The sequence below is a fragment of the Mchenga conophoros genome, linkage group LG18 (genome assembly GCF_057382185.1).
Source record: "Mchenga conophoros isolate Kocher_MC1m ecotype Shallow Benthic linkage group LG18, M_conophoros_male_GT1.1, whole genome shotgun sequence".
NCBI classification, from domain to species: Eukaryota; Metazoa; Chordata; class Actinopteri; order Cichliformes; family Cichlidae; genus Mchenga; species Mchenga conophoros.
This window is the reverse complement of record NC_140543.1, coordinates 5,437,332-5,463,800: the sequence shown is the minus strand read 5'-3', so window position 1 is coordinate 5,463,800 and position 26,469 is coordinate 5,437,332. Positions and strand designations below refer to the sequence as shown.

General features: G+C 41.3%; 2 protein-coding genes across 2 annotated transcripts; both read right to left on the bottom strand.

Annotated features, from left to right (window-relative positions):
• Nucleotides 1–711: 711 nt before the first annotated feature.
• Nucleotides 712–7,102, bottom strand: LOC146553037 (uncharacterized). Its single transcript, XM_085255551.1, has 3 exons — nt 6,961–7,102; nt 5,416–5,694; nt 712–4,929 (listed from the first exon to the last, which is right to left on the bottom strand). The coding sequence occupies exons 2-3, from the start codon at nt 5,660–5,662 to the stop codon at nt 4,385–4,387; spliced, it is 792 nt and encodes a 263-aa protein (XP_085111677.1). The 5' UTR covers nt 5,663–5,694; nt 6,961–7,102; the 3' UTR covers nt 712–4,384.
• A 3,074-nt stretch (nt 7,103–10,176) lies between these two features.
• LOC146553036 (tripartite motif-containing protein 16-like) lies at nt 10,177–12,517 on the bottom strand. The gene has a single exon (XM_085255465.1). The coding sequence runs from the start codon at nt 12,513–12,515 to the stop codon at nt 10,854–10,856; it is 1,662 nt and encodes a 553-aa protein (XP_085111591.1). The 5' UTR covers nt 12,516–12,517; the 3' UTR covers nt 10,177–10,853.
• Between the last annotated feature and the right edge of the window lie 13,952 nt (nt 12,518–26,469).

Here is a 26,469-nt window from a genome sequence, read left to right as displayed (position 1 = left end):
GTTTTCTCTTATTTTCTTCTCTCAACAGGTGACCTGGGAGATATTTTTTAAGTGCCCTTTCTCACTGTCCCTCTTCCCCTTTTCTTCCTTCCTTCCTTCCTTCCTTCCTATCCCCCAGTCATGTCTGTCCTATCTGTAACAACTGAAAATAAATTAAAATAAATAAATAATAACAAAGGTTGATCAAATGGACCAATATGGCAAGGCCGTGATGGTCCATTTGGTAAATTAAGTTAGTTGGGCATCTTTTTTGGCCTTCAGACAATAATTCTGATGGCTAAAAAACGAAACGGGACAACAACAAGAAAAGAAAGAAAGAAAAAAGTAATAAAAATGTATCTAAAACATATTTTAAGATGAATCTTTTTATGACTGAGTAAAAAAAATGCTAAAATTCGAGTGCAGTGTTGAGTAAAATGGTTTTATTAAAATTTAATTGACCCTTTGAAATTATTTGTTGGAAGTCTTAAATCCCACTGAACAGGGGAAGAGAAAGAGACAGAGACACAAAGATAGCAACACAGAGGTAAATAAACATGGAGACAAGACACTGAGAATAAGACAGAAGGGGAAATGCCCAAAGTCTCATATCTCTGACAAGTTAAGTCACTTTTATTCATAAAAAAACCCAGAACTTAAATATAATTATAAACCACACATAAACATAATCATAGAACAATTAAAAGTAAAACATACCAAAAACACATCAAATGGAGAGTGAAGCAAATATTATTAATAACAACAAATGCACATATTAATAATATAAACCAAAATCCTTCAATAAAAAGGCTACAAACAGAAACAACAATTTGAAACAGCAATAAGAAAACAGTGAAAGTGACTACAGATATAGACCTTCCTAGGGAGGCCTGAAGTGCAAACATACCCTCTACACTCCCTTCATAAAACAGGGGACCATGATTACCACCATAGTTGGCCGGTCTGAAGGCACTGACCTCAACTTCCATACAATGTTTGAGCAGGACAACCAGGACAGAGCCACAACATACAGAGCCTTAAGTGACCGCAGGCAAATCTCATCCACCCCACCACCACAGTGATGGGCAAGTCTCCCTGCCCACTGTACAAAATGTGCTTCACAGACGTTGTTTCATGTTGTAAAGATTGTGCCTTAAAAAAATAGCCACAAGAAGTTTTAAAGAAATCTTTATTTCACTTTTAAGACACATAACCAACACCAACATACGAATCAACAGGATGAGCACATGCTGAAATTCAGTCTTCATGAAAATCAAGATTAAATCACAAAATGTTTGGTCTCATGTGTGTTTCTTTCCAGCTTTGACTCTGTGGAGTAAAACCTCTCCACTAAACAAAAAAATAAAACATCTCAGCAACTTTTTTGTCACCTCCACAGCTCAACACGATACAAATATCACATCAAATGAATGTAAATACGTGTTTCATCTTCATTACAGGTTTTAATGGAATATGCAACAAACAGAATTAGGGCTGTGACATATCATATGATCTGCAATAATACTGGTATAAATGTTTACAAAAAAGTGTGTTTAGAGGAACATCATGTGTTTGCATTCACCCCAATGAGTCAACCCCAGTCATGTCTCACAGCCAGAGCCATATGTCGGGCTCCAGTCACAGTTTGGTAGCTGAATGTTCGCAAAATATGCAAGAAAACTTTTCCCACTGAAAGTGAAAAAAGCAAACCTGTTACAACACTTTAAGCAAAAACACACTTGAGTACAACCGGGCTGTGAAGGCACGTGAGCAGGAGATACTAGCAGCAGTGATGTGCGACCCAAAGGTAAACAAATGATTCAACCATGCATCACTGGAGCACTCGCGAGTTACATTTCATATAACAGCAAGAGCAGTCAGTGGATGGAAATTACTGATGTGCTACACGGTGGAAAAGCAGGAGGTTAAAAAGCTCGACCCAAGATGAAACAAACCAGGTAGAATTTCTTTTCCTTATATGCAGAGGTGGAAAGAGTACTAAAATATTTTACTCAAGTAAAAGTACTATTACTTTGCTGAAATTTTACTCAAGTACAAGTAAAATTACCTGTCTAAAAATGTACTCAAGTAAAAGTAAAAAGTAGCTCATTTAAAATGTACTCAGAGTAAAAGTTACATAGTTACTTTTCTGTCAGCAGGAGGACAGCCGCTTCTGAGTAGTGCAAAAAAGGACAGTGGGATATAAATCTCAAAGTAGTTCTTTTTTAGTGAAAAGAAAAACTTTACAAATTAAAGTGCAGTGGCAGTTAAACTGCAAGTCTATACATGAAAATGGATAATGGTCACCAAACCAATCAACCAAACCAAACCGTCAGGTATCACAGTGTTTTCAATACAAAACCATATCATTCTTTCACATGAGAATGTGTTCTAAACTGTCAAATAAGAGAACAAGTACTGAACTGAACGGCAGCTGCTTTAAAAATGTTTTTGAATTTTTTAAACTTGGCCCTGCCCTACTGTACCTCTAGATTAAAGTTCCTTTGTATCCATCCTAGAGTGTTACTCTCTGAACTTCCTGTTAATTTTGAGGAGCAGTTGATTTTCAGAGTTAGTAGAGTTCATCCTTGCTCACTTTGCAGTGAACAGTAGTCCAGCACAGCTAAAGAGACGCTCGAAGGCAGCTGAGGCAGGCAGGCCAGTGTTAAGTTTGAGAGAAAGTTTTTTGATGTCCCTAATAAGACATCAATGCATTACATAGCTACCGCTGGTAAATTATACCAATATACCTCGTGGGGTTTTTTTTATTGGACAGTAACAGGCTAGTTAACGGGAGGTTGCAAGTGCTAATTAACAAGTAACAGAAGTCAGCTGTCTTTGACTAATCTAAGGTAAGTGAGCGCTCTGTTATTCTTTTGCCTGCAGTGTGAACATATGTGGGTTAAGTAAGAAAGTAGCCGCTTCTGTCTTTAATTTAACTATTTTTTTAAATAAATTCTTATTATTAACAAACAGGAAAAACGTAGGTAAACACATTTTCTTTTGGCAATTTACCAACCCAGTAAAAAAAATGTAAGTTGCGTGGACAACAACGTGCCCGATTACAGCAAGTTGCTAGTACCAACCAACGTTATCTGTGTTCTTCACAGATGTCTTAACTTAATGTGATTAATTTGAACACAGCCTTTTTGCTACCATAACGGTACGAGTTGTATTTAACTTACCTCCACATGCTTGCGCAGGTTTGATGTGGAATTTTTAAAAGCTGCTAACTCGGTCTCTCTGGGCAAACACAGCTTACACTGCATAATAAAGCTGTTGCCTTTCTTGCACTTGAAGCCGAAATGGTCCCTTAAATACGGCCAGGGGTTCACATCCGTTTCTTCGAGTTCAGGGTCAGCAGAATTCGACGGGGCTTCTTTTTTCACTGGATCCATAACACCGATGTCAGACTCCATCTTTAACGTGACCTTAGCGCCAATTTGTTCTACTACCCATCATTCCCTGCAGTATTTCCGAAGTGCAATGGTTTTTTTAATTTACTCAGTAACGGGTGTGATTGAAAACGTAGCGAACTACAATACTTTTTAAAAAATATACTTAAGTAAAAGTAAAATTACAGACTTGAAAAATGACTTTAAAAAGTACAAACACACAAAAAAACTACTCAATTACAGTAACGCAAGTAAATGTAATTCGTTACTTTCCACCTCTGCTTATATGACAGAATTGTGCAGGCTCCGCATTACAAGGTTATTTTGGATATTAAGCTAGAGTGTAAGCACTTGTAATACACTTTTCTTAAAACTTCCAGGAAAAACACCCCTGAGGATACTTATGTGCTCATATTTCATGTATGCCGTGTCACTAACATTGCACTATAATGTTGTTCATAGAGTATTTAAAGGTAGAATGGGAGGCAGAGCCTTCAGCTTTTAAGATTAGACTTAAAACTTTCCTTGTTGCAGATGGGGGTCCCTCCCTGAGCCTGGTTCTGCTGGAGGTTTCTTCCTGTTAAAAAGGAGTTTTTCCTTCCCACTGTCGCCAAAACGCTTGCTAATAGGGGGTCATATGACTGTTTGGGTTTTCTCTGTTTTCATTGTATTATTGTTGGGTCTTTACCTTACAATATCAAGCACCTTGAGGTGGCCACATTTTCACACTTTGAATTAGCTAAGCTGTCATCAGTGACAGCAGCTCACTGGAAGAGAAAGATGGAAAATCCATCATTTACTTACACATATAAATGCTGCTGCCTGCCGAGCTGATAAAATGTACATTATTTTTTTTAAATGTAAGTTTCTTGAAATATTATTTTGAGGCTATATCTCCCACCCCTACATACAATAAACAATACAGAGTTTTTTAAGGAAGGAGGTCATCTGATCTGCTCTGATCTGGCTTCTCAGTGGACTGCTTCATCTGACAGTTCTCCCACTTTTAACTAGTGTGAATCCTCATGTGTCTTTGTAACTGTATCCTCTGAATGAAGCTTCTCACCTGTGTGGATTCTCATGTGAGTTTTCAAGTTTATCATCAGGCTGAATCTTTTTCCGCAGGTGCTGCAAGAATGTGGCTTCTCACCTGTGTGAACCCTCATATGTCTCGTTAGTTTGGATCTGTACTCAAAGGTTTTTCCACAAATCTCACATTTCACAAACTTTTTACTTGTGTCAGTTTTACGCTGACTCTCTGACACAGGAAAGTTGTCTTGCTGATCTCTGCTCTCTGGTTCAGGAGAGCTGGAAGAAAGGAGATGTTCACTGTCCAGCTCTGGCTCACTTTCCTCATAAGTAGGAGCCACCATGAAGATAATAATGCCTTCAGTCTCCTGCTTCACTACAAGCTGATCTACGTCCTGACTGGTGCAAGGTTCCTCCTCTTCCTCTTTTATGTGTGGAAGCTCCGGATCCTCCTGGTCGAGGCTGAAGTTTCTCTCCTGGTCCCCAAAAACCAGTTCCTCCTCACATTCATGCTGTTGTGGGAAAGCTGAGGTGACAAATGGACAAAATTACTTGTCTTAGATAAATATAGAAGTATAACAAGAATGACTACTCGGCAGTGGTGTCTACAGCTGTCCATTTCCAACTCTACAACAGAGTTTAATCAAAATATCATCAGAAATATCATCATATCATTTACCCAGACCTGGAAACTGTTAAAATAAGATTTCATGCACTCACTTCTAACACGTTAGTAAATTTCTATGCACCAATCACAGTTTGTCCACCAATTACTGTTGGAAAGATGTTTATGTAAATGATAAGACAAACATCAGACAGAAGGGGAAATTTAAAAGTAGGATTAAAATATGGGGATAAAAAGCAGCGAAGCTCTCAGAAAACCTCGACTAACAATCAGCTGAGTTTATTTAAACACTGGCCTTGAAGAACTCTGATGTGTTTCCAAAATATCTTTATTGAATGAATTAAAGTCATATTAATTTTTAGGTAAGACCATTACGGTTTTACATACCCCTGCTGTGTAAGTTCATTTCAGGTTTCCAGATGTTATCCAGCTGTCTGAGCTGCTCTTCTTCAGTCCAGATGAGGCCTTCATCCTCCTGTTTGAGTACAATCTTTTCTACGTCATCGCTGATGCAGAGTTCCTCCTCTTCCTCTTTGATCTGTGGAGGATCTGGGCCCTCCTGGTCCAGACTGGAGTTCCTCTCCTGGTTGGAGACCTGCTGGTCATACAGGCCCTCCTCTTCCTCACACTTCATGTTAGGGGGAGATCTTGAGGAACAAAGGGTCACTGAGGAAAAAGGTTAATAATGTGATGACAGGAAAACACATCTGAGCAAATATAGTCCACTCTGAGCATGTCCTCATATGGGAGTGAAATTTAAACTGTACAAATGTGAAAAATGAAAGTGTAAGTTACTCTCGAGCTCTGATACTCTTATTAGGAAAGTTCAGAGTACAAATCATTCAGGTAGCTGCTGCCAGCTTCACGCTGCAAGTAAATGTTTGTCATTGTTGTAGATTAAACTGAAAATCTCACAGTGCCATAGCAGATAAGTACCAGTCAGGTTTCACAGCCAGTCATTGCACAGAATCAACCCAACTAAAGTCATCAGTGATCTGAAGATTATTAGGGACTCAGAGTTTCAGTCTTAGTTCTATTTGATCTCATTGCTGCCTTTGATACTGTTGATCATGACATTTTAAATCAAAGGTTTCATCATTTAGTTGGTTTAACCGGACAGTTTTCAATTGGCTCTCGACCTTTGACCCAGTTAAACCTCTCAGGTCATCAGGTTCAGATCTGTTAACTGTTCCCAAAATCAGATGTAAGTGTGCTAAGAGTGTGTTCAGTTACTGTGCTCCTGTTCTTTGGAGCATGCAGCCATAGTTTGCCTGCTGTGGCTGCATTCAAAACTAACAACTATGTTTCCATGCTTTGTGAATAACACTGACATCTGTGAGATTTGAGCTGATTTAGTTCGAGTTAAGACTGTTTATTAGAACATTACAAAGTTATTTTAAAAACTTCATCATTTTCTTGAACCCAAATATAATTCAGTTGAAAAATATACATTTTAAAATGAGGTGAGGATGGTGGGGGAGGCACGATGGTCTTGTAGGGTTAGACCCTGATTAAGGGGTATTTTTGAAAGTAAAGCCCATCTCTCAAAGTCCCTGCCGGCCTGCCTCCACCTCGGGAAGCCTGTGGGTGCAGACGGAGGTGAGGAGCACCACAGGCGGCAGAGGACTGTCTGTAGCCCCGGAGTGAGGGTCAGAGAGCCGAAGCAGACAGCGAACTGTGGCACAGTGCAGAAAACCGAAGCTTTCCCTCCCTGCCTCCTTTATCTTAATCTTCTAAATAAATCTTCTATAAAGGCACTTTCTCTCGGTCTCAAGGTTTGTTTAATGCTAAAAGTTTACCGTGAAAAAAGAGACGCACTTGTGTGATTAGCCGCTCCCTGATTTCAGTATGTTAGCCTACAAGCTGAGCTCTGATCAGGTCCTACATGAGTTGTATTCTTGTGTTAGTCCACTGAGACCATCGCAGTTTTACCTGTTATGCGTAACTTTATCTCGGGTTTCCGGCTGATATCCAGCAGTCTCTGCTGAAGGTTGATCTCATACTGGACGATCAGACGTTCTGTTAACCTCAGAGCAGATTTCTTCTGCAGCAGTCAGCCGGTCTCTCCACTATTGCTTCTAAACGAACAATAAAAAAAATGTAATTATAGAAAAACACTTCTGAGAAGATAAAGTTTTAGTTAAAGTCTGTAATGAGGGCATGTTGCTCACATTTGCAGGTGAAATTAAAAGTGTGTAAAAATGAAGTTATTTGTGCACTCTGATGCAAATGAGAACTTGAGTTCTGACATTTTTCAGCAACATTAAGAGTAAAAAAAACCTTTCAAACAAAAAAGAACTCACTTATTACTGACTGACTGATGATCTATTTTGGAGTTGATCTCGAAACTGATCTACATCTTGATATTTTTCAAAATAATCTTCACTATTGGGGGTGGCTGTAGCTCAGGCGGTAGAGCAGATCATCTACTGATCGGTTCGATTCCCGGCTTCACCTAGTCTGCATTTCAAATATCCTTGGGCAAGATACTAACTCCAAGTTGCCTCAAGTTGCTCTTTGATCTGTGGAATGTGTGTCTGAATGTTGGTAGAAAGCACTAAGAAAAATGTGCTTGTGCGAATGGGAGTGAGTGGGTGAATGCACAAGTTTTGTAAAGCGCTTTGAGTGCTCAAGATTGAGTAGAAAAGCGCTATATAAGAACCAGTCCATTTAAAACTCCCTGTCATGTTTTCACGAATACACATTAAATAGATCTGACTGATACAAACTGTAGGTTTAATATTAATGTTAACACTTCAGAAAAGCGATTACAGTTTTACCGCTGGTCTGTAAATCTTTCTCAGGTTTCCAGATGTTATGCAGCTGTCTGAGCCGCTCTTCCCCGCTCCAGACGACGATGCCTTCATCCTCGTGTTTCACTACAAGCTGTTCTCCCTCTTGACTGATGCAGAGTTCCTCCTGTTCCTCTTTGATCTGTGGGGGATCTGTGTCCTCCTGGTCCAGATTGAAGTTCCTCTCCTGCTTCCAGACCTGCTGGCCAGCCAGATCTTCCTCCTCCTTACACTTCATGTTGATGTGGGACTTGAGGAACAAAGTAAAAAGAAAAAGATTAGACAGGTAAAGGTGCAGCCTCAGTCAGCAGGGCTGTACACTGTGAGCATGTTGCTCACATATGTGAGAGAGGTTTGTACAAATGTTTCAGAAGCACCATGTGACTCCCTCTCTTTGTTGGAAAGTCTTATTAATTCACTTTATAACTATTACTTTGAAGATAAATTTCTACCATCACAAAAATATTATGAGCTCTTTAAAAACAAACAACGGCAACTACATGACTTAAATTCCATGTTTAGATGAAGGTAATGGTCAATGCCTTTTGACAGGGGAAAAACCTCCACACAGAAGAATCTTACTTGGCTGAATCATAAATTATTCACCATGATTAAAACTGCAGATGAGCAATAATCTGCATTTTATTTTAGCCAAAGAGGAATGTTTCTGTTTGTCTGTGATCTGACTTTTTCTGCTGGGTCCAAATTTCATTTTATCCTGTGTAAGTTTGTTTCTCTTCCTGTTAACTAGCAAAGTCAAAATCACCTTGATTCATTTAACTTTAATTAAATTATAAATGTAATCATTTTATTGAACAATTAATTTCATTTCAATGAAAAACAATTACTTAAAAGAAAGAGATTAAGTTGGAGAGAGACATGTGGCCATCTTTTAGTGAGTTAGACCCTGATTAAGGGGTATTTTTAAAAGTAAAGCCCATCTCTCAAAGTCCCTGCCGGCCTGCCTCCACCTCGGGAAGTCTGTGGGTGCAGACGGAGGTGAGGAGCACCACAGGCGGCAGAGAACTGTCTGTAGCCCCGGAGTGAGGCGTCGTGAACCGAAGCAGACAGCGAACTGTGGCACAGTGCAGAAAACCGAAGCTTTCCCTCCCTGTTTGGTTTTGATGTGTCTCATGAAAGTCTATTGTTAAAAGTTGACCTTTAAAAAAAACGGACGCACTTGTTTGATTAGCTGCTCTCTGATTTTAGCCTGTTAGCTTACAGACTGAGCTCAGATCGTTCCTGTGTTAGTTCATTGAGAACATCACAGTTTTACATACCTGCTGCGTGACTTCATCTCGGGTCTCCGGCTGATATACAGCAGTCTGAGCCAGTGGCGGATCTCATCATCCTGGACGACTGTTTTTAATGTTTTTAACCACGGAGATTTCTTCTGCATCATCAGTCTCTCATTGTTAAACTCTCCCAGAAACTGAAGACAGTTGTGCCATTTCCGCGCTTCTTCTTCTTCTATTGAGTAGACGGCAGACTACACATGTCCAAGGGTAATACTGTCCTCCTCAGGCCATTGGCATCAAGTCAAAGCCTTAAAGTCTGGTACTTTGCGCATGGTCATTTTTTACGAACAGCAGAATCACAAGACAAAGCGTGCCAATGTTTATACTTTTCACTGTGACTGCCAAATAGATGAAAAAGTAGATGTTAAAAAACAACTTATAGTTTTGTCATTGGGCTGGTAGAAAGCTATGAGTTTCTGTCCCTTTGTCTGACCTTAGAGACTTATTTTAAAAGGAAACATTACAATCCTTTAAAGCAAGTATTTTCACCTCTGTTCCCCCCTCTGTACTTAGCTTTTTTGTTGTCATGTCAGTAATTGTCCAGTTGATGGCTCCCTTGGATCACAAGCCTGTCTCATGAGTCCAAGTGAATATATTCTTAATAAACAGCTTTGAAGAATTTGTGACCAACTTTGTTTAATTCGGAACATCATCATCATGAGTCAAACTCACTCTTGGATCTACAAAATATTGAACAAAAACAAACATCACTGAATCATAAGGTATTTGCTCCAACTCTTAGTCCAGAAACACATGAGTGAACTAGATCAGCTGCTCCTCCAGTTCAGCTGTGGATTTATATCATTATTTATATTTGTAAAGTGGATATGCAGTTTTTCAGTACTAATATAAGCATTTTATATCATTGCTTTATTGACAGATGTTTGGTGTTCAAGGTCAGGCATCAGTTTGAAAAAAACAAACAAACACACTGAGTTGAACTTGAACTTCCTACTGACAAAAACTAAAATTGGTGCAAAAATAACCAGAAACATATAAGAAGCATCCTGGAGGTGCTGCAGACAAGATAGGACCAATAACATGTCAACAGGAAATCCTTTTTACTAATTTGTTTATTTCTTTTTAGATTTTTACTCTCCATTTTAAGCCATGATGTTTGCTGATACTGTGTTCCTACTGTTTGTTCTCATTAATAGTTCTGTTTTTAACATTCTGTGCTGAAGCTGGAGGAAATGTTTCTACAGTGTCAGATGATACAGCTCCAAACTAAATAAGTGACTAACTAACGATGCTTTAATACACTTTACTATAAATTATGATATAGTGCACTTTCTTAAAATTTCTTATTGCTCTGTAATTAATTGTTTTCTTTATAAATGTACAAATGAGAATAAAATCTGTGTGATAAAGGAAGGTCTGTAGACTTCTCTGTTAAGATCAGTGAAGAGAAACAACAACATACAAATACCTAAGAAAAATATTCAGTAAACATTTAGAAGATAGAGAAGTTTATGTTGTCATGTGGAGAAATTTTTCAAATAAAAATATCCATAAGCATTGATAGTCTCCATGGCTGAACAGACACAGGAAAGAGCTCCACCTATAAAACGTAAAAACATCAAGACAACATGTTGAAGATGTCGAGGTACTGCCCATAATGTTTGACTGACATCTGATTTATGTGCAGCACATAAATACCATAATAATGATGTAGAGAAACTAAAAGGGAACTAAAATACAGATTTAAACTTACAACAATATGAAAGACTTCAGTCTATTTCACTTTAATCAACTCAGCAGTGTCTCCATAACAGTAAAGCCCCAGTCCAGCATAGAGCGGCTGAGTGAATGTGGTCTGGACTCTGTGGAGGAGAGTCATGGTTTCAGAGACGCTGTAGAAGGACAAAATACCTGCTCTGTGATCCAGGTACACTCCTACTCTGGAGGAACGAGGACCTGAGACAGGAGTTTTAATGTTGTTGTACCGAAATGTAAAACTGTTGTTGTAACAATTTAATGACCAAGATTTGTCATTACATCCAAATTGGGATTCACCTCCTTTTCTGCTGATATTCTTGTATGCGACTGCTACATCAACTCCTCTCCCTCTCCACTCCACCTCCCAGTAACAACGTCCAGTCAGACTCTCTCTACTCAGGACCTGCCACCATCCAGTGAATCTGTCTGGATGATCAGAATAAGACTGTTTCATAAATGTTGCTTTTCTGTTCCCCTCTGATAATAACAGCCGTTTGTTTGCTGTGTTTGGATCCAGTGTGATTTCACATGAATATTTTAAGAATCCAGCTCTGGTCTTTGGCTCTGGTTGTGGCAGTAAAACATCCACTTCAGTGACTGTCAGTGAGATGTTTGTCCATTGCTCTCTCAGAATGTCCTGTAGTTTATCTCTGACCTCTGACACAGCTGCTGTCACATCCTCAAAGTAGCTCAGAGGACGGATATTGATGCTGGATGAGTCTGTAGACTCACTGAGTGCTGACAGTGAGGGGTAGTTGTGTAGAAACTGGATGTGATCCTCTGTGTGTGAGAGCTGCTTCAGCTCAGCATCTTTCCTCTTCAGCTCAGTGATCTCCTGCTCCAGCTTCTCCTGAAGCTCTTTGACTCGACTCACTTCAGTTTCCTGCTGGGATCTGATCTGCTGCTTCACATCAGAGCTTCTTTTCTGGATGAGATGGATCAGCTCAGTGAAGATCTTCTCACTGTGCTCCACTGTTTGATCAGCAGACTGATTGATGGCCTCCACCTCCTGTTGAAGCAGCTTCACATCTTTCTCTCTGTCCTGGATTCTCTGCTGGATGTTTTGTCGACTCACCTCCAGCTCTCTCTGCCTCTCAGTCCTTTCTGCTGCAGCTGAGACTGTGTCGTGGCCTTTATGTTCATCCACAGAGCAGAGATAACAGATACTCTGCTGATCAGTACGGCAGAACATCTTCATCACCTCATCATGACGAGAGCAGATGTTCTCCTGGAGCTTCTTGGAGGGCTCCACCAGCTTGTGTTTGTCAAATGCAGGACATTCATAATGAAGCTTAACATGTTTCTCACAGTAAGAGACCAAACACACCAGACAGGACTTGAAGGCTTTCATTTTTCTTCCAGTGCAGACATCACAGGCCACATCTTCAGGTCCAGCATAGCAGTGATCAGCAGGAGCAGCTTGGAGTCCAGTCTTCTTCAGCTGCTCCACTAAAACTGCTAACATGGTGTTTTTCACCAGGACAGGCCTCGCTGTGAAAGTCTGTCTGCACTGAGGGCAGCTGTAGATTTTCTTCTTTTCCTCTTCATCCCAGAAGCTTTCAATACACTTCATGCAGTAGCTGTGTCCACAGGGAATAGTCACCGGATTCTTCAGTAGATCCAAACAGATCGAACAAGAGAAGGTTTCTCGGTCCAGCTGAACTCCTTTCTGCGCCATTTCTCCTCTCAGTGTCAGTGACTGTGTAAGTTTCACTTCCTTATTATAGAAACTGGTCTGATCTGAACAACAAGTGTTGCTGCTGTGAATGGGGCCTGCCAGCTCTAACACACGTTGGTTACACCCATCTTCATAATGTAGATCTAAAGGGGAGGGAACACAGAACGATATGGACAGACAGGAGGTGCTGAGCTAGAGAGCAGGAAGAAGAGGAAGGGTTTTCATGCTGTGATTCATTCCAGAAAGCAGGAAGAGGCTCTGTGTTTAATTGTTTTTCTGTTCAAACCTTTAACTAAATAATATAAATGTCAATAACTGGATGCCTCTCTATTCTTTTTGTTAATCTGCTAAATGAATAGTTTGTTTCTTTTAACAATTCAAATAGCAGAAATGAACAGCTGACAGCTTGTCAGACTCAGACTGTAAACCATAGAGACAGTTTATATATACATTTAGTCAGGGCAGTGCAGAGATGTTTAAAGGGGCGGGTGCTCACAGTTAAAAAGGGCACATAGAAGCAGGCTGAAGAACAACAACCCACATTCATCAAGAATCTAATATGGAATCACATCACACTACATCACTGTCATCAGGTGGGCACAATGCAAAGCAAACGTAGCCCATTTTTTACCTGATGGGTACAATGTTGCTGTTTGGGGGGTTGCTTCTGCTCTTGCTGCTGATAGTGCTGGAGGGCAGGGCTGTGTTGATCTGAGACTGTAGAGATTAAACAGTCCACAGGAGAGAGGGTAACAAGTGTTATGAGATAATAATAAAACGCAAAGATTGGTCACGGCGCTTGGAACCATAAGGCAACAAAACTGGGAAATAAACTAAGCTCTGCCTGTGAATCACTCTTTGCCTCTCTTCTTCCTTCCATCTCCTCATCTCATCTATCACATTCCACTTGCTGTCCATCTGAGAACGAGGCACAGTTTGCTATTGAATCCATCTATTATTTAATTATACATTTTAACAACTCTTGCACCTAATCCCCTTAGGCAGAGCAATGAAATGCACAGCTTTGGAGAACCGATCGATGATGGTCAGAATAACTGTTACCTGAGGATGGTGGGAGACCAGTGATGAAGTCCAATGCGATATGAGACCAGGGGCATCTAGGAACGGGCGAAGGAGGCCAGCAGGAGGTGAAACCTAAACTGGAAAAAACTAACACAACACAGAACTGAAACCTAAAATGGAGATGCAGGGAGACGACACAGAATGATGCAGGAAAAAACACAGATGAACCGGCGAGGAGCACACGAGGACACATAGTATAAATACACACAGGGGGAGACATGGAATGGCTAAGACACAGCTGATCCTAATTGACTACACGAGACAGGGGAAATGTGAGCGGAACACACTAACATAAGACATGGACCTTCACAATAAAACAGGAAATGCACAGAGACACGGTACAGACACTAAATAGAGGGGAACACAGAAACCAAACTCTAAGAACTAACTAAGGCTACATTCACACTGCAGGCGAAAGCGCATTAAATCCGATTTTTTTGACCCTATGCGACCCTATATCCGATCATGCTATGACAGTGTGAACGGCACAAATCCAATATTTTCAAATCTGATCTGGGTCACTTTCACATGTGGTACTGAATACTGAATCTGAATATGCAAATTAGGGGAAATTTACATCAAATTAAATGAGTAATGGCTGATTTGATGACCAAAATCAATGATGGTACTTAGAAACACATGACATTACACATTACATTTTCATGCAGTTAGAAGTTTGAACCTGCAGCTTTATTAAATGAACACCTGGTATCCAACAAGAGTTTAGTTTAAACTTTAGGAACAAAAAAGTAAGAATCAACAGAATTAAACAAAGAACCAACAGCACAGGAAAGTTTAATCTTCATGAAAAACACATGCAGTGACTTCAACGTCCACAATAACACAATGTGTTTGGGCTTATGTGTGTCAGTTTCCAGCTTTAATCTTATGTAACAAGACCTCTTTATAGGTCAATAGAGGAATGAAGTCATTGTTGAACTACAGCTTGTGTGTGTGTCACCTCCACAACCTACAACAATAAAATATGATCTTTGAGTAGTGATATGGGAGTAAAATATACCATACTGATGTGAATAGGAGGTCATCTTTTCCCTCGGCTGTTAGGGTACCTGGGTCGTTGACCCAGTGTTTTGTGTTTGTGGTTTTTTGAGTCTTGTTTAATCATTATTCTGTTCTCTGTGTATCTTATGTTTCCTAGTTATCAGAATCAGAATACTTTATTAATCCTTCAGGATTAATAAAGTATTCTGATTTACTTTATTAAATCAGAATTCAAGGGCTTACGCTCTTGAATTTATTCAGTATTTGTTGTTTAGGTTGTCTTGGTTAGTATTTGGTCCCGTTCATGTCTTTGTCTCGTGTCTTCTCTCGTCCCTTGCTCTCTGTCCTTTTTGCTCTGCTGCAAACAGAAGCAGAGAAAACTGGAGCTTCTGGTCTTGGCCAGATCTCTTTTGAAAAAGACATTTTAAAGTCAATGAGACTTTTTACCAGATAAATAAATAAAGAATATAAAAGTCTTCTACTTTATGATGGAAATGTTCTTTCTGGCTCAAAATGACATCATTTATCTGAATCTGTAGAAGAAGAAACAATCTTGGAAAGTCACTTTACTCTGTGTCTCACTGGATGTTCAAAGTTTTTAACAAAAGAGAAAAAGAGAAGCATTCTTTGATTTTAGTCTGTTAGCCCACAAGCTGAGTTTTTATCAGTCCTGCATGAGTCAGTGTTATTTCACTGACACCATCACAGTTTTACACACCTGTTCTGTATGACTTTGTCTCAGGTTTGCGGTGATATCCAGCACTCTGAGCTGATGGCAGATCTGGTCAGTCCACAGTAGCTTCAACCACTAAATTATCTCTAACACATCACCAAACCAAAGTCTTCCTGCTAAGAGTACATCAAAGGTGAAAAGCGAGCCTAGAATGTCATCATTTCTGCTCTCCTCTTTCTTCTTCTTCTACTTCTGGACCGCACACATCATTTTTTTTTTTTTTGCCTGTCCCGTTTGGCTCTTTTGCATCAGAATTGTTGTCTAAAGGCAAAGAAAGATGCCCAATGGATTTACTTTACCAAATTGACCATCCCAGCCTTGCCGTAATGGTCCATTTGATTCACCTTTTATTGTTTATTTTATTTTCACTTGCTGAATACGGGACAGACTTGACTGGGGGAAAGAAGGGGAGAAAGAAAGAGGGAAAGAGAAACAGCTGAGAAGAGGGACGGGGGAGAAGGGCAAAAGACAAAAACCAACAGAATGGGCAGGAAAAAAAATGCATATATCAATCACCTGGATCACCTGTTGAGAAAGAAAAAAGAGAACAAGCAGAAGAAAACAAGAGTAATAGAATAAACAACATCACAATGATATATGGGAATATGACAGTAAATACTAAATATTAAACATTATTGTGCAGCACATAAGATCAACAGAACACAGTGTGCTTTGAGGTAGGAGCCAAAAAGGGTGTAGTTTGTGGGTGTGATCACCCGTGTGTACACCTGTGAGCATGGACGCGCTTGTTTTTAAAAGGTTCCTTCATGTAATGATCTGCTAGAGGGTGTGGGGGGGCCACAGCCCCGTCCTCCAGGGCATGAAGCAGGTATGGAGGAGATCAAAACTCCAGACATCCAGAGGCCCCCAGAACACAAGAGACCAAGGAAGACCAACAGAGGGGCAGCCGCTCCACTGTCCCAGAAAGAGCTGAGGAGAGTCCCAGATGAGGGCTCACTCAGCAGCCGCGGAGCAGAAGCCAGGGGGGGTTGCAGTGACGCGCCCGTGAGCTCCGCCGGCAGCCAGCTGCGCCTGAGTGACCGAGCCCCAGGCCGAGAGGCCGGGGGCACCCCACCTCCGAAGTGGCCCGAGCGAGCCCCAGGCTCCAGGCCCCGATAAGCGGCCGCCAAGGAGTGAGCCGGCGTGTACCTGGACGCCCATCCCCAGACACAAAGAACCACCAACGCACCGATGTCTGAGGGAGTCCGCCACTGGCAAGGGAAGTGGTGGGGGGGGGAGAGATAGGCCTCCAAACCTTGGAGGGCCTGAGATGTCCCCAGAGAGGTGGCGTCTGATACCCAACCTGACATATAGACACAGACATACAGGCACACACAGACACAAACATCCATTCCCACCCTCATGCTCTCATATGCACTTACTCCACACTCAACCGACGTGGAGACAGACATAAAGAGACGCTGTACACACGATCACACTCCCCAAGCGTACTCTACGAACCGGGTCTATGTACCCTTGCCCCTGGAGGGGGGGGAACTGCACCCAGACCCAGGTGGTGTTACCCTTTTCCCTGCGGTGGGGGGAGGCAGACCGCCCCGACTCCGCAGCAGCAGGGAGGCCCCACACTCCAGACCGCAGTCGGACGGCCAACTCCTCCTCCTAGCCCCCCCGCTCCCGCAGGCCGCAGAGAACGGGGGTGAGAGAAGACTCCAAACCTCCCTCCACCCGCTCATTGTAGTGTTGATGCATGTGTGTTCTAAGGTGCATTTAAAACCCAGAAGGGCATGGAGCTACCTGCCAGAGAGCAGCAGGTAAGCGCATAGTCCCACCTGCTAGCCCTCAATGTCTACGTGTATTTAAAATTGAGAGGTGGGAAACGACGCCAGGGGTGAGGTTCAAGGTTCAAGGTTCTTTATTTGTCACATGCATAGTTATACAAGTATAACACACAGTGAAATGTAGCCTGACACGCTCCTCGACATGTGCAAAAATGGGGGGGGGGGGGGGGGGGTGTAGAGGAAGAACATATATATATATATATATATATATATATATACATACATACACACACACACACATACATATAGTATATACACTGGGTGAATGTGCAGTAGTAGCAGCAAGCAGGTGAATTCTGTACATTAATATGAATAGACATCTGACTATTTTACAGGAGACAATATAAACATATTTAAATTGAAAGGAATTTGAAATGTACATTGTGCCTTGGTTTAGAGTGTCTGGTTTAGAGGCTGTACACCCTGATGGTAATTTGGATTCTGTGTATCGTGCCCACCCCCAAGATCCTATATGTATGTGTAATGAGAGTGTGAGTAATGTGAATGTCTAAGTTGTGGGATAAAATTGAGGCAGAGGCAGCCAGAAGGGGACGTGGGGGGGGGGGGGGGGGGGTAGCCTCCTCTGCACCCTGGTGACACACCCCTACTCCAAGGCCCTGCATGTGTGGGTGGTTGTGGTGGAGCGGGAAGAGGGAGGCAGCTGGAGATGGGGAGGGAAGGAAGGGAGTGGCAAGTGACCCCTCCCTGGGGCCAGCTCCCCCGCTGACCCCAGTAGGCACCCCCATACTCTGCGACCTGCCAGGGAAAGGGGGCCCAGGCCCATCCAGACCGGGGCCCAGTGCAGCAGCACCGCCCGGCCCCACAGAGCCCGGGACAGTCCACCCAACCCCACCACAGAGAAAACTGCACCCACCCCACCATCCACTCATCTTCCAGACTACATAAGACAATAGACGCCCAGGCTGAGATCTTCCTCCTCTCCTGCAGAGAGAGTTCCTGAAGAGAGGAAAGCTCCTGCAAGGTGTGACAATCTCCTCCACCAGTTGAAGAGCCCCCCAGGTGGCTCGACGCACCGGCGGCACCCTGCGCCAGGGCCAGGCCCCCATGCACCCACCCGCCCACCACCCCGGCAACAGACCAACCAGGACCCAAGCCCCTGAGGCCCGGCCAGGGCCCCAGCCCAGAGACGGAGCGCCCCCAGAACCTCACACCCATCCCGGACCCACCCAGGGGCAGACAGGCTACCAGGTCAGTAACCCACGTCCGTCAGCACAGACCCTCCCCTAGCCCCGCTGCACGCAGCCACGAGGAAACCGTCACCTAAGAGCCAACAGAGCCCCCAACCGGACATGACCGCTACCCCGGGTTGAGCCCCCCAAGGAAGATGCCTCCGGGGAACCCCCCGACGCCCTAAGCCTGTCCCTACCCCCACACCAATCACAGCAGTGAAGGCGGGACCAAACTATGACCCCCCACCCCCACTAGGTGATGGAGCTGATCAAAGGAGCCCAGAGCAATTGATCTGATGTGGTGGCAGAGGCTGTATCAAGACTAATGTAATCTAATAGATAATTTCTATATTGGTTAGAATTAAGATTATTTTTATTTTTACACTTCATGAGGACTGTTTTCTTGGCTATGCATAGGGCAGTGAAAACCATATGGGCTATATTCTTTTCTGAAGTGACATTATCTAAGCTGCCCAACAAACACACTAAGGGGGAAGTTGGAATGTTACATTTCAGACACTTCGATAAGTCCTCACATATCTCGCGCCAAAACCTCTGAACTGGTGGACAGAACCAAAGAGCGTGGATGTAATTGTCCGGTGAATTAGTTTGGCAGTGTGAGCAGTTGTTGGTAGACGTAAAGCCCATCTTGAACACAGAGGCGGAGCCAGACATTTGAAACACCCGGGGCTTAGCCCAAAAGGGTAGTATGCATGTGGGATTTTGTTTTTTTTTGGGAGGGGGGGGGGGGGGGGGGGGTAAAAATGACTGAAAGATTAATAGGCTCTGTTTTGAGTTTTGTTCAAAAAAGAATGACTTCATATAGGGAAAAATATATATCACATGTGCAGGACACCTTAAACTAGTTTTTAAGCAGCAAGGCAGAACAAAATCAGGGCTGTATCAAGACATGAGGACTAAACCCCAATTCAACCAGACCCAGAACTGATCCAGAATTAAAACAGGACTACAACAGTTCAAAATCAGGACTACTTAGGATTTAACCAAGACAGAACCAGAATCAGAACTAGATGATAGTAGCACTAAAAATCATCATAGACCTGCACTACACTTATTTTTTAATTCTATCAATGTACAATATTTAGATTGAGAAAAGTTTATATAATTATTTAGCCTTGTTGTGCAAACAAGCCCGCATAACTTAATAAATATAGAATTTGAAAAATAACAAACCTAAAAAGAAACACTAGGTACGAGATACATGAGGACCTATGATACGGTGATACTTTTGGTAAACAACCATTTGACTAACATGTGTGTCTCACCTGCTCTTGTTCCACCTCTGTTCTGTCCTCGTTCTCCATCTCCCTCTCTGCTCCTCTCTCTCCCTCTCTGTTCCTCTCTCTCCCTCTCTGTTCCTCTCTCTCCCTCTCTGCTCCTCTCTCTCCCTCTCTGTTCCTCCCTCTCCCTCTCTGTTCCTCTCTCTCTCTTTGTGCTGACAATCATCAAATATACAGATATTTACAAACTCTTCAGAAAACACAAACACTTTTTAAATTGTAACATCAAATCAGACTAAATGTTTATTTTTTTAGATTGATAAATATAAAAAACATATTTGTTAACTTTAAGAGTAAAGTGAGAAACTGTCTGTATTTCTTAATTTTAAATGGCACCAAATTGTATTCAAACTGAGCCACACTTATGGAGCTCCACAGTTCTGTTCCTGGTGTTTTGGTTGACATCTCTTGATGTTCCCATGTCACAGAAACAGGCTCTGTGTTTTGCCTTATATGCATCCACAGCTGTGCCACCAATTTACTCACATGGACTCTACGAACCTATCAGAAGCTTCTTCAGCTCAGAATGGAATCGTCTGGAGTTTTCTTATTAATTAACAATAAACTTAGTGTACATGTACTCCTAAATTTGATCAAAGTGATAAAAATAGACAGCTCTGTCTCTCTTTATTCTGACATTTAACTAATTCAAAAGATATTTCAATATTTATCTAAAACAAAAGTTTACTCTAAATTGATGTTGTACAGTAAAAATGTTTTCTCCCTAAAGTGTATGTAAATATCTGGTTACAAATGTGAATATCCTGCTTTGTACTCAAATCCCTCTTGTTTTGCATAGAAATATACTGAACAACATACAAAGCATAATATATAAAATAACATTTACCTGAGTTTTTTCTTTGAAAGAAGCCTCTAATGTCCATTCTTATATTTCAGTACATAACTGAAACCGAATTAGTCGGGGAGGGTAAGAACTGAAAATATGAAATAAACACACGTAAGCTAAGACTCTAAAAAATAGCATTTGTTCGGCTTTTCATTTCGCCATTTGTTGATTCACTTGAAGAGCAAGTAACGTAATATTGGTCAAGTGATCAGTTTGATATCAATCTTTCGTGATTCACCGTCATATTTACATTATTTGTACGGTACGAATGATTTGCTTTGGTACCTGCTCAAACTTAAGCTCTCCTTAGTATGGCTGGCTCCGTTTCTCCAACAGTGCACTCACAGGCAGCAGCTGCCCCGCCCCCTCGCTCAGTCGCTTAGTGCCTGAGCTCGGATCATACCAATATCAGGGGGGGATTCACGCACAGTCGTAAATTCCCACAGTGTGCACTATGTGCTTCGAATATTGTGTGTACTTTTTGTTTTATACAGTTGTCAGCCAGGCATCTAACTATGAAAAAATTACACTCCAAAAGACCCCGGGCTTCTGACAAAACAACCCGGGCTTAAGCCCAGTAAGCCTCCCCCACGCTCCGCCCCTGCTTGAACATCCGATGACCTGTATAGTGCACTCTATGTAATATTTTGTATTGAATTAATTGAAGACTGGGATTTCTGATTAGATGAAAGGTTTGTAAGCAAGTCTGAGACCAGAAGTTTTGGTCTAAGTTAGCTGATAAATCCGCTTCCCATTTTGCAATAGGAAGTGATATTGATTCATCTGTTTTAGAAAGCATTCTGTATATTTTGGAAAGTAATTTGGGGGTTTTAAGAGTAAGAAATTGAACCACACTTGGTGGTGTTTGTAGTTCAACTTGACCCGGTTTAAATTTCTTTTTTACTATGGATTTAATTTGTTGACATTCTAAAAATCTTTTCTTGTTGATCCCATATTGTGTAACTAGTCCGTCAAATGAAATAAATTCTGTTCCTTCTAGTATATGTTCTAAATATTTGATTCCTTTACCACTCCAATCTGAAAAGTTTATTATATTATTGTTTTGTAATATGTCAGGGTTGTTCCAGATAGGTGTACGTTTGCATGGGATTAATGAAGACTCCGTGAATTTTAGAAACTCCCACCATGCTGTCAGAGAAGAGCTGATGTTGACGCTTTTAAAGCATTCATGTCGTTGGATGTTTGAGCTGATAAATGTTAGATCTGAAATCTCTAGATTATTGCAAAGTGCTTGTTCTACATCTAGCCAAGGTTCATCTAAGACGGTATGTTTTAGCCATCCTGAGATAAACTGAAGCCTGTTGGCTAAGAAGTAGTGCTGAAAGTTAGGTAGTTCTAATCCTCCTTTATCCTTGGTCTTTTGTAGTGTTTTTAAGCTTATACGTGGGGGTTTATTTTTCCAAAGCAATTTGGACATACATGAATCTAGAGATCTGAACCAATCTTGTGGCGGTTTAGTTGGGATCATTGAGAATAAATCATTTATTTTTGGTAAGACCATCATTTTTATAGCGGCAACCCTTCCCATGAGTGATATGGGTAGACATTTCCACCTAGCCAGATCACCTTCTACCTTCTTTAAAAGTGGGATGTGGTTTAATTTAGTTAGATCTGCAAGCTTGGGAGAAACATTAATACCTAAATATTTTATATTTCCCGATTGCAGTGGTGTTGAAGAGGAATTATGGAGGGAGCAATTAATCGGTAGGACTGTAGATTTTGACCAGTTAATTGAGTAATCTGATATTCTTGCAAAAGAGTTTATCAATTCAATCACCACAGAGATATTGGTTTGTGAATTTTGGAGAAAGAGTAACACATCATCCGCATAAAGGCTGATTTTATGTTCCATGTTCTTGCATTTTATGCCCTTAATTACTGAATTCTGTCTAATTGCTGCTGCTAGTGGTTCAATAAAAATTGCAAACAGTGAAGGGGAGAGTGGGCATCCCTGCCTGGTGCCCCTCAAGAGACAGAAGCTGGAGGATGTCTGGTCATTTGTTCTAACACAAGCTGTTGGGGAATTATATAATATTTTTAACCAGTTTATGAAAGAGGATCCAAAACCAAATTTGTGTAAAGTTGCAAATAGAAATTTCCAGTTAACTCTGTCAAATGCTTTTTCTGCGTCTAAAGAGAATATTGTAGTTTCTAGGTTTTTACTGTATGAGTAGTCCATCAAATTAAGTAATCTACGTGTATTTGTTGATGAGTGCCTACCTTTTATGAAACCAGTTTGGTCAGGATGAATTAAGAGGGGGGTTATTTTCTCTAGTCTCTTTGAGAGAGCTTTGCAGATTATTTTAAGGTCTACATTTATAAGGGATATTGGACGATAGCTTGAGGGATATACAGGGTCTTTGCCTGGTTTTAGCAGGAGATTAATGTTTGCAGAATTCATATTTGATGGAAGTCTGCCCTTTTCTTTGATTTCCAACAACGTTCTGTAGAAAACTGGTGCTAGAATCGACCAGAATTCTTTGTAGAATTCTGCAGGAAAGCCGTCTGGACCTGGAGCCTTATTATTGGGCATACTTATCAGGGCTTCCTGGAGTTCACCTGGTGTCAGTGGTGAATCCAGTGCCATTGCTTGAGTGTCTAATAATTTTGGAAGAGTTATGTTGTCCAAAAACTGATCAATTTCTTTTTTAGATGGGTTTATTTGTGGTGAATACAACGTGTTATAGAAATCCCTGAAAATGTTGTTTATTTGTATCGGATCATATATTGTGTTCCCAGATGAATCTTGAACAGCACATATAGTTGTTTTTTCTTTATTTATTTTTAGCTGGTTTGCTAGAAATTGACCGGATTTATTACCATGTTCATAATTTTGTAAGCGTAGTCTTTGTACTAAGAATTTTGTTTTTTTTTATCAATTATCTCATTTAATTCTAGTTTTGTTTTGCATATTTTGTTCAATGTTTCCTGATCTTGGTGGGACGCGTAGGCTTCTTCTAGTGATTTGATGTTTTTTTCTAATTCCTGAATATTTTTGTTTTCTTTTTTCTTTTTATGTGATGAGAAAGAAATTATTTTACCTCTCATCACAGCTTTCCCTGCTTCCCATAGAACAGAAGCTGATGTTTCGGGAGTGTCATTATAGTCTAAATATGAAGTCCACTCTTTTTTAAAATATTTAATAAAGTCTTCATCTTTAAGTAGTGATGTATTAAATCTCCAGTTTTTACTTGGCGTAGTATTATTCTTGTGCATTAGTTTTAAAGATACAGGAGCATGATCGCTGACAGCTATAGGGTGAATCTCAGTGTCTGAAATGTCGTTCAGCAGTGAGCTGCTGACCAAAAAATAATCCAGACGAGAGTAGGAGTGATGGACATGTGAGAAAAAAGTATATTCCTTACTGGTGGGGTGAAGGGAGCGCCATGCATCGCAAAGACCAAAGTCGCTCATATACTGTTTGATTATATTTGTGGACTGCCAATTACGCTGAGTTCCCGCTGTATTGAGCCTATCCATGTCTTCATTTAGTCCAAGGTTGAGGTCGCCTCCAAGAACAAGTGTGCCATCTAAGTGTTAAGAGAGTGCACTGAAAAAACCGTGAAAGAATGAGGGATCATCAACATTTGGACCATATACACTTGCAATACATAGCTTTTTATCAAGTATAGATAGTTTAATGATTAAGAATCTGCCCTCTGGATCTATAACTGTATCGAGTACTGTGAAATTAATATTTTTATGTATTAAAATTGCTGCTCCCCTTTGTCTAGAATTATAACAAGCTGAGAACATATTAGGAAACTCAGGTGTTTTAAGTTCGTTCGAACCTCTAAGAGGTCTGTGGATCTCTTGTAAAAGGACAACATCTGCCTGTAGTTTTTTGAGTTGGTTAAATATTTTTAACCTCTTTTCTCTGGAGCCAGCTCCATTTATATTCCATGTAATGAACCTCAGTGTACCCATAGATGTTTGTGTATAGGGATGTATGCTGTGTGCGTCGCTTAGACAGGTGGAGAGAATACGTCACTTGTTCATAAATAAAAAGAAGGAGAGAGAGAAAAAATGTGTGGCGAGATGCTCCCTGAGTCTGACTATGTGTTTGCATAGTTACTAATATGAGTAGGCTTGGCTTAAGTGTGTGTATCCTAAACGACTGTGTGCGCTGTCTGACTGAAGTAAATGTGCTGCCGTTGAGCGCATGGTGTGTATGTGTCGAAATAAAGGGTGTTGTTTGTGGATGAGTGTCGAAGCAGGTGATCGAGGCAGTGAAAGGAATAAAGAAAGAAACCAAGGACAAGGGTGAGCAGCATAAAAGCAAGAGGGGGAAAAGAGAGAGAGAAAAAAAACGAGAAGAAAAAAAAAACAGAAACAAAACGTAAACATTCCAATTAAATCACTGACGGAGAGTGACGGTGTTAATTCTGCTATGAAATCACACTTTAAGATGCGATTTGATGCTGGTAAGTTAAACAGATGTTAATGCAAGTTAGTGTGAGTGGATAGGGAAATGGTGTAGCTGATTCTTATCTGGTGTGAGGTTAATACAGCCACGGAGTGATGTTGGGGTCGCGGTGGAGCTGTCCGTCCACGTACAGCCGGTCCACAGCGATGACAGCGCGGGAGCCCTTCTGGATGAAGCCGCGTCGGATTGGGAAGAGGACCCTGCGTCGTTCCAAGATCTCTTTGGGGAACTGGTCGTTCACGCTGAAGTCCGTTCCTTTTAATTCCCTGCCGCGGCTTTTCACCTGTTGTTTTTGTTTGAAGTGGCCGAATTTGGCCACGATAGGACGTGGTCTCCCGGCCGTAGCCCGAATGGGGCCGAGGCGATGTACCCGATCGAAGACGATGTTCTTCACAGTGTCCTCCGGCAGCTTCAGGTGGATTTTGATGAAGCTTTTTACCGTGGTCTCCGCGTCCTCTCCAGCGGCTTCTGGAATACCAGAAAATACCAGATTATCACGCATGCTACGAGCTTGTAGATCAATAACTGTTTCTTTTATTTTTTTATTTTCTCTATTGAGCTGGGTAACATTTTCTGTGAGACATTTCACCGACTCCCTTAGCGTGGCATTTTCAGCAGCAAGCGTTTCCACCTGCTGCTGGCTGTAATCCAGGGATTCTCGCAAGCATTTAAATTCTCGGTGAAGAATCTCCACCAAGGACAGCCTTGCGTCGAAACTGGACAATCGCTTGTCGATTGACTCCAGTATGTCGGCAATATCTTTGCCGGCTGGCGATGTTGAGCCGGGGGAATCTGCCGGGCGTTGTCTTTTCGACGACGGCGTCTCAGCTTTGGCCGGGGAAGCTGCACACTGGGCCTTCTTCATCACGAGATCCTGAAAGCACTGATCAATATAATCTTGGAGAGTCTCTAAACTCTCCCCGTTGTTCTCCAGGGTGTTGGAGATTATTTAGACAAATATTGTTAGTTATAAGACAATTGATAAGTGTATTTGGTAATAGGGGGAGACCGGGGGTAGTTGTAACGTGGGTCAGTTGTAACACTTCCAATTTCTCCAATCAAGGCTAAGTTTCAAATGATGTGACTCATCCTGTGCATGCCCAATTCAGTTCTGCTATCACATGTGAAAAATCAGCACATTTTGTCAAACACAGACAATTTAACATCAAAAAAAGTAAGTTTTTCTACTTTATTTCAATTTCTAATAGCATTATCTGCTTTGCAGTTAAACTCATCAAACTTAAATTATGTTATTTGTATGTCTATGGGGATATATTCTGTGTAGGTCTTTAGTGCTAATGTTTTAGCCGTTGGCTGTAATGTTAGCTAGTTCATGGCTATAGGAGTCTGGGTCAGTTGTAACAGCAACAGTCTGGGTCAGTTGTAACAATAATGCAGATGTTACAACTTACCACACTTTTACTTTAACTTATATTAAACAAGTTGGGGCAACGACATCAGCAGAGAGAGGTTCACTGGTCGCTTTTGTATATGCGGTTAATGCCATTGGCAACACAATTCCTCCACTGTTTGTGTTCCCACACATACATTA

What these genes read in the sequence shown, in the direction of transcription:
- LOC146553037 (XM_085255551.1), bottom strand. Translation starts at nt 5,662, where the DNA reads ATGAAGTGTGAGGAAGAGGAGGGCCTGTATGACCAGCAGGTCTCCAAC. An exon ending in AATGAACTTACACAGCAGGG is followed by an intron (nt 4,930 to 5,415) that starts GTATGTAAAACC and finishes TTGTCACCTCAG; the next exon opens with CTTTCCCACAACAGCATGAA.
- LOC146553036 (XM_085255465.1), bottom strand. Translation starts at nt 12,515, where the DNA reads ATGGCGCAGAAAGGAGTTCAGCTGGACCGAGAAACCTTCTCTTGTTCG.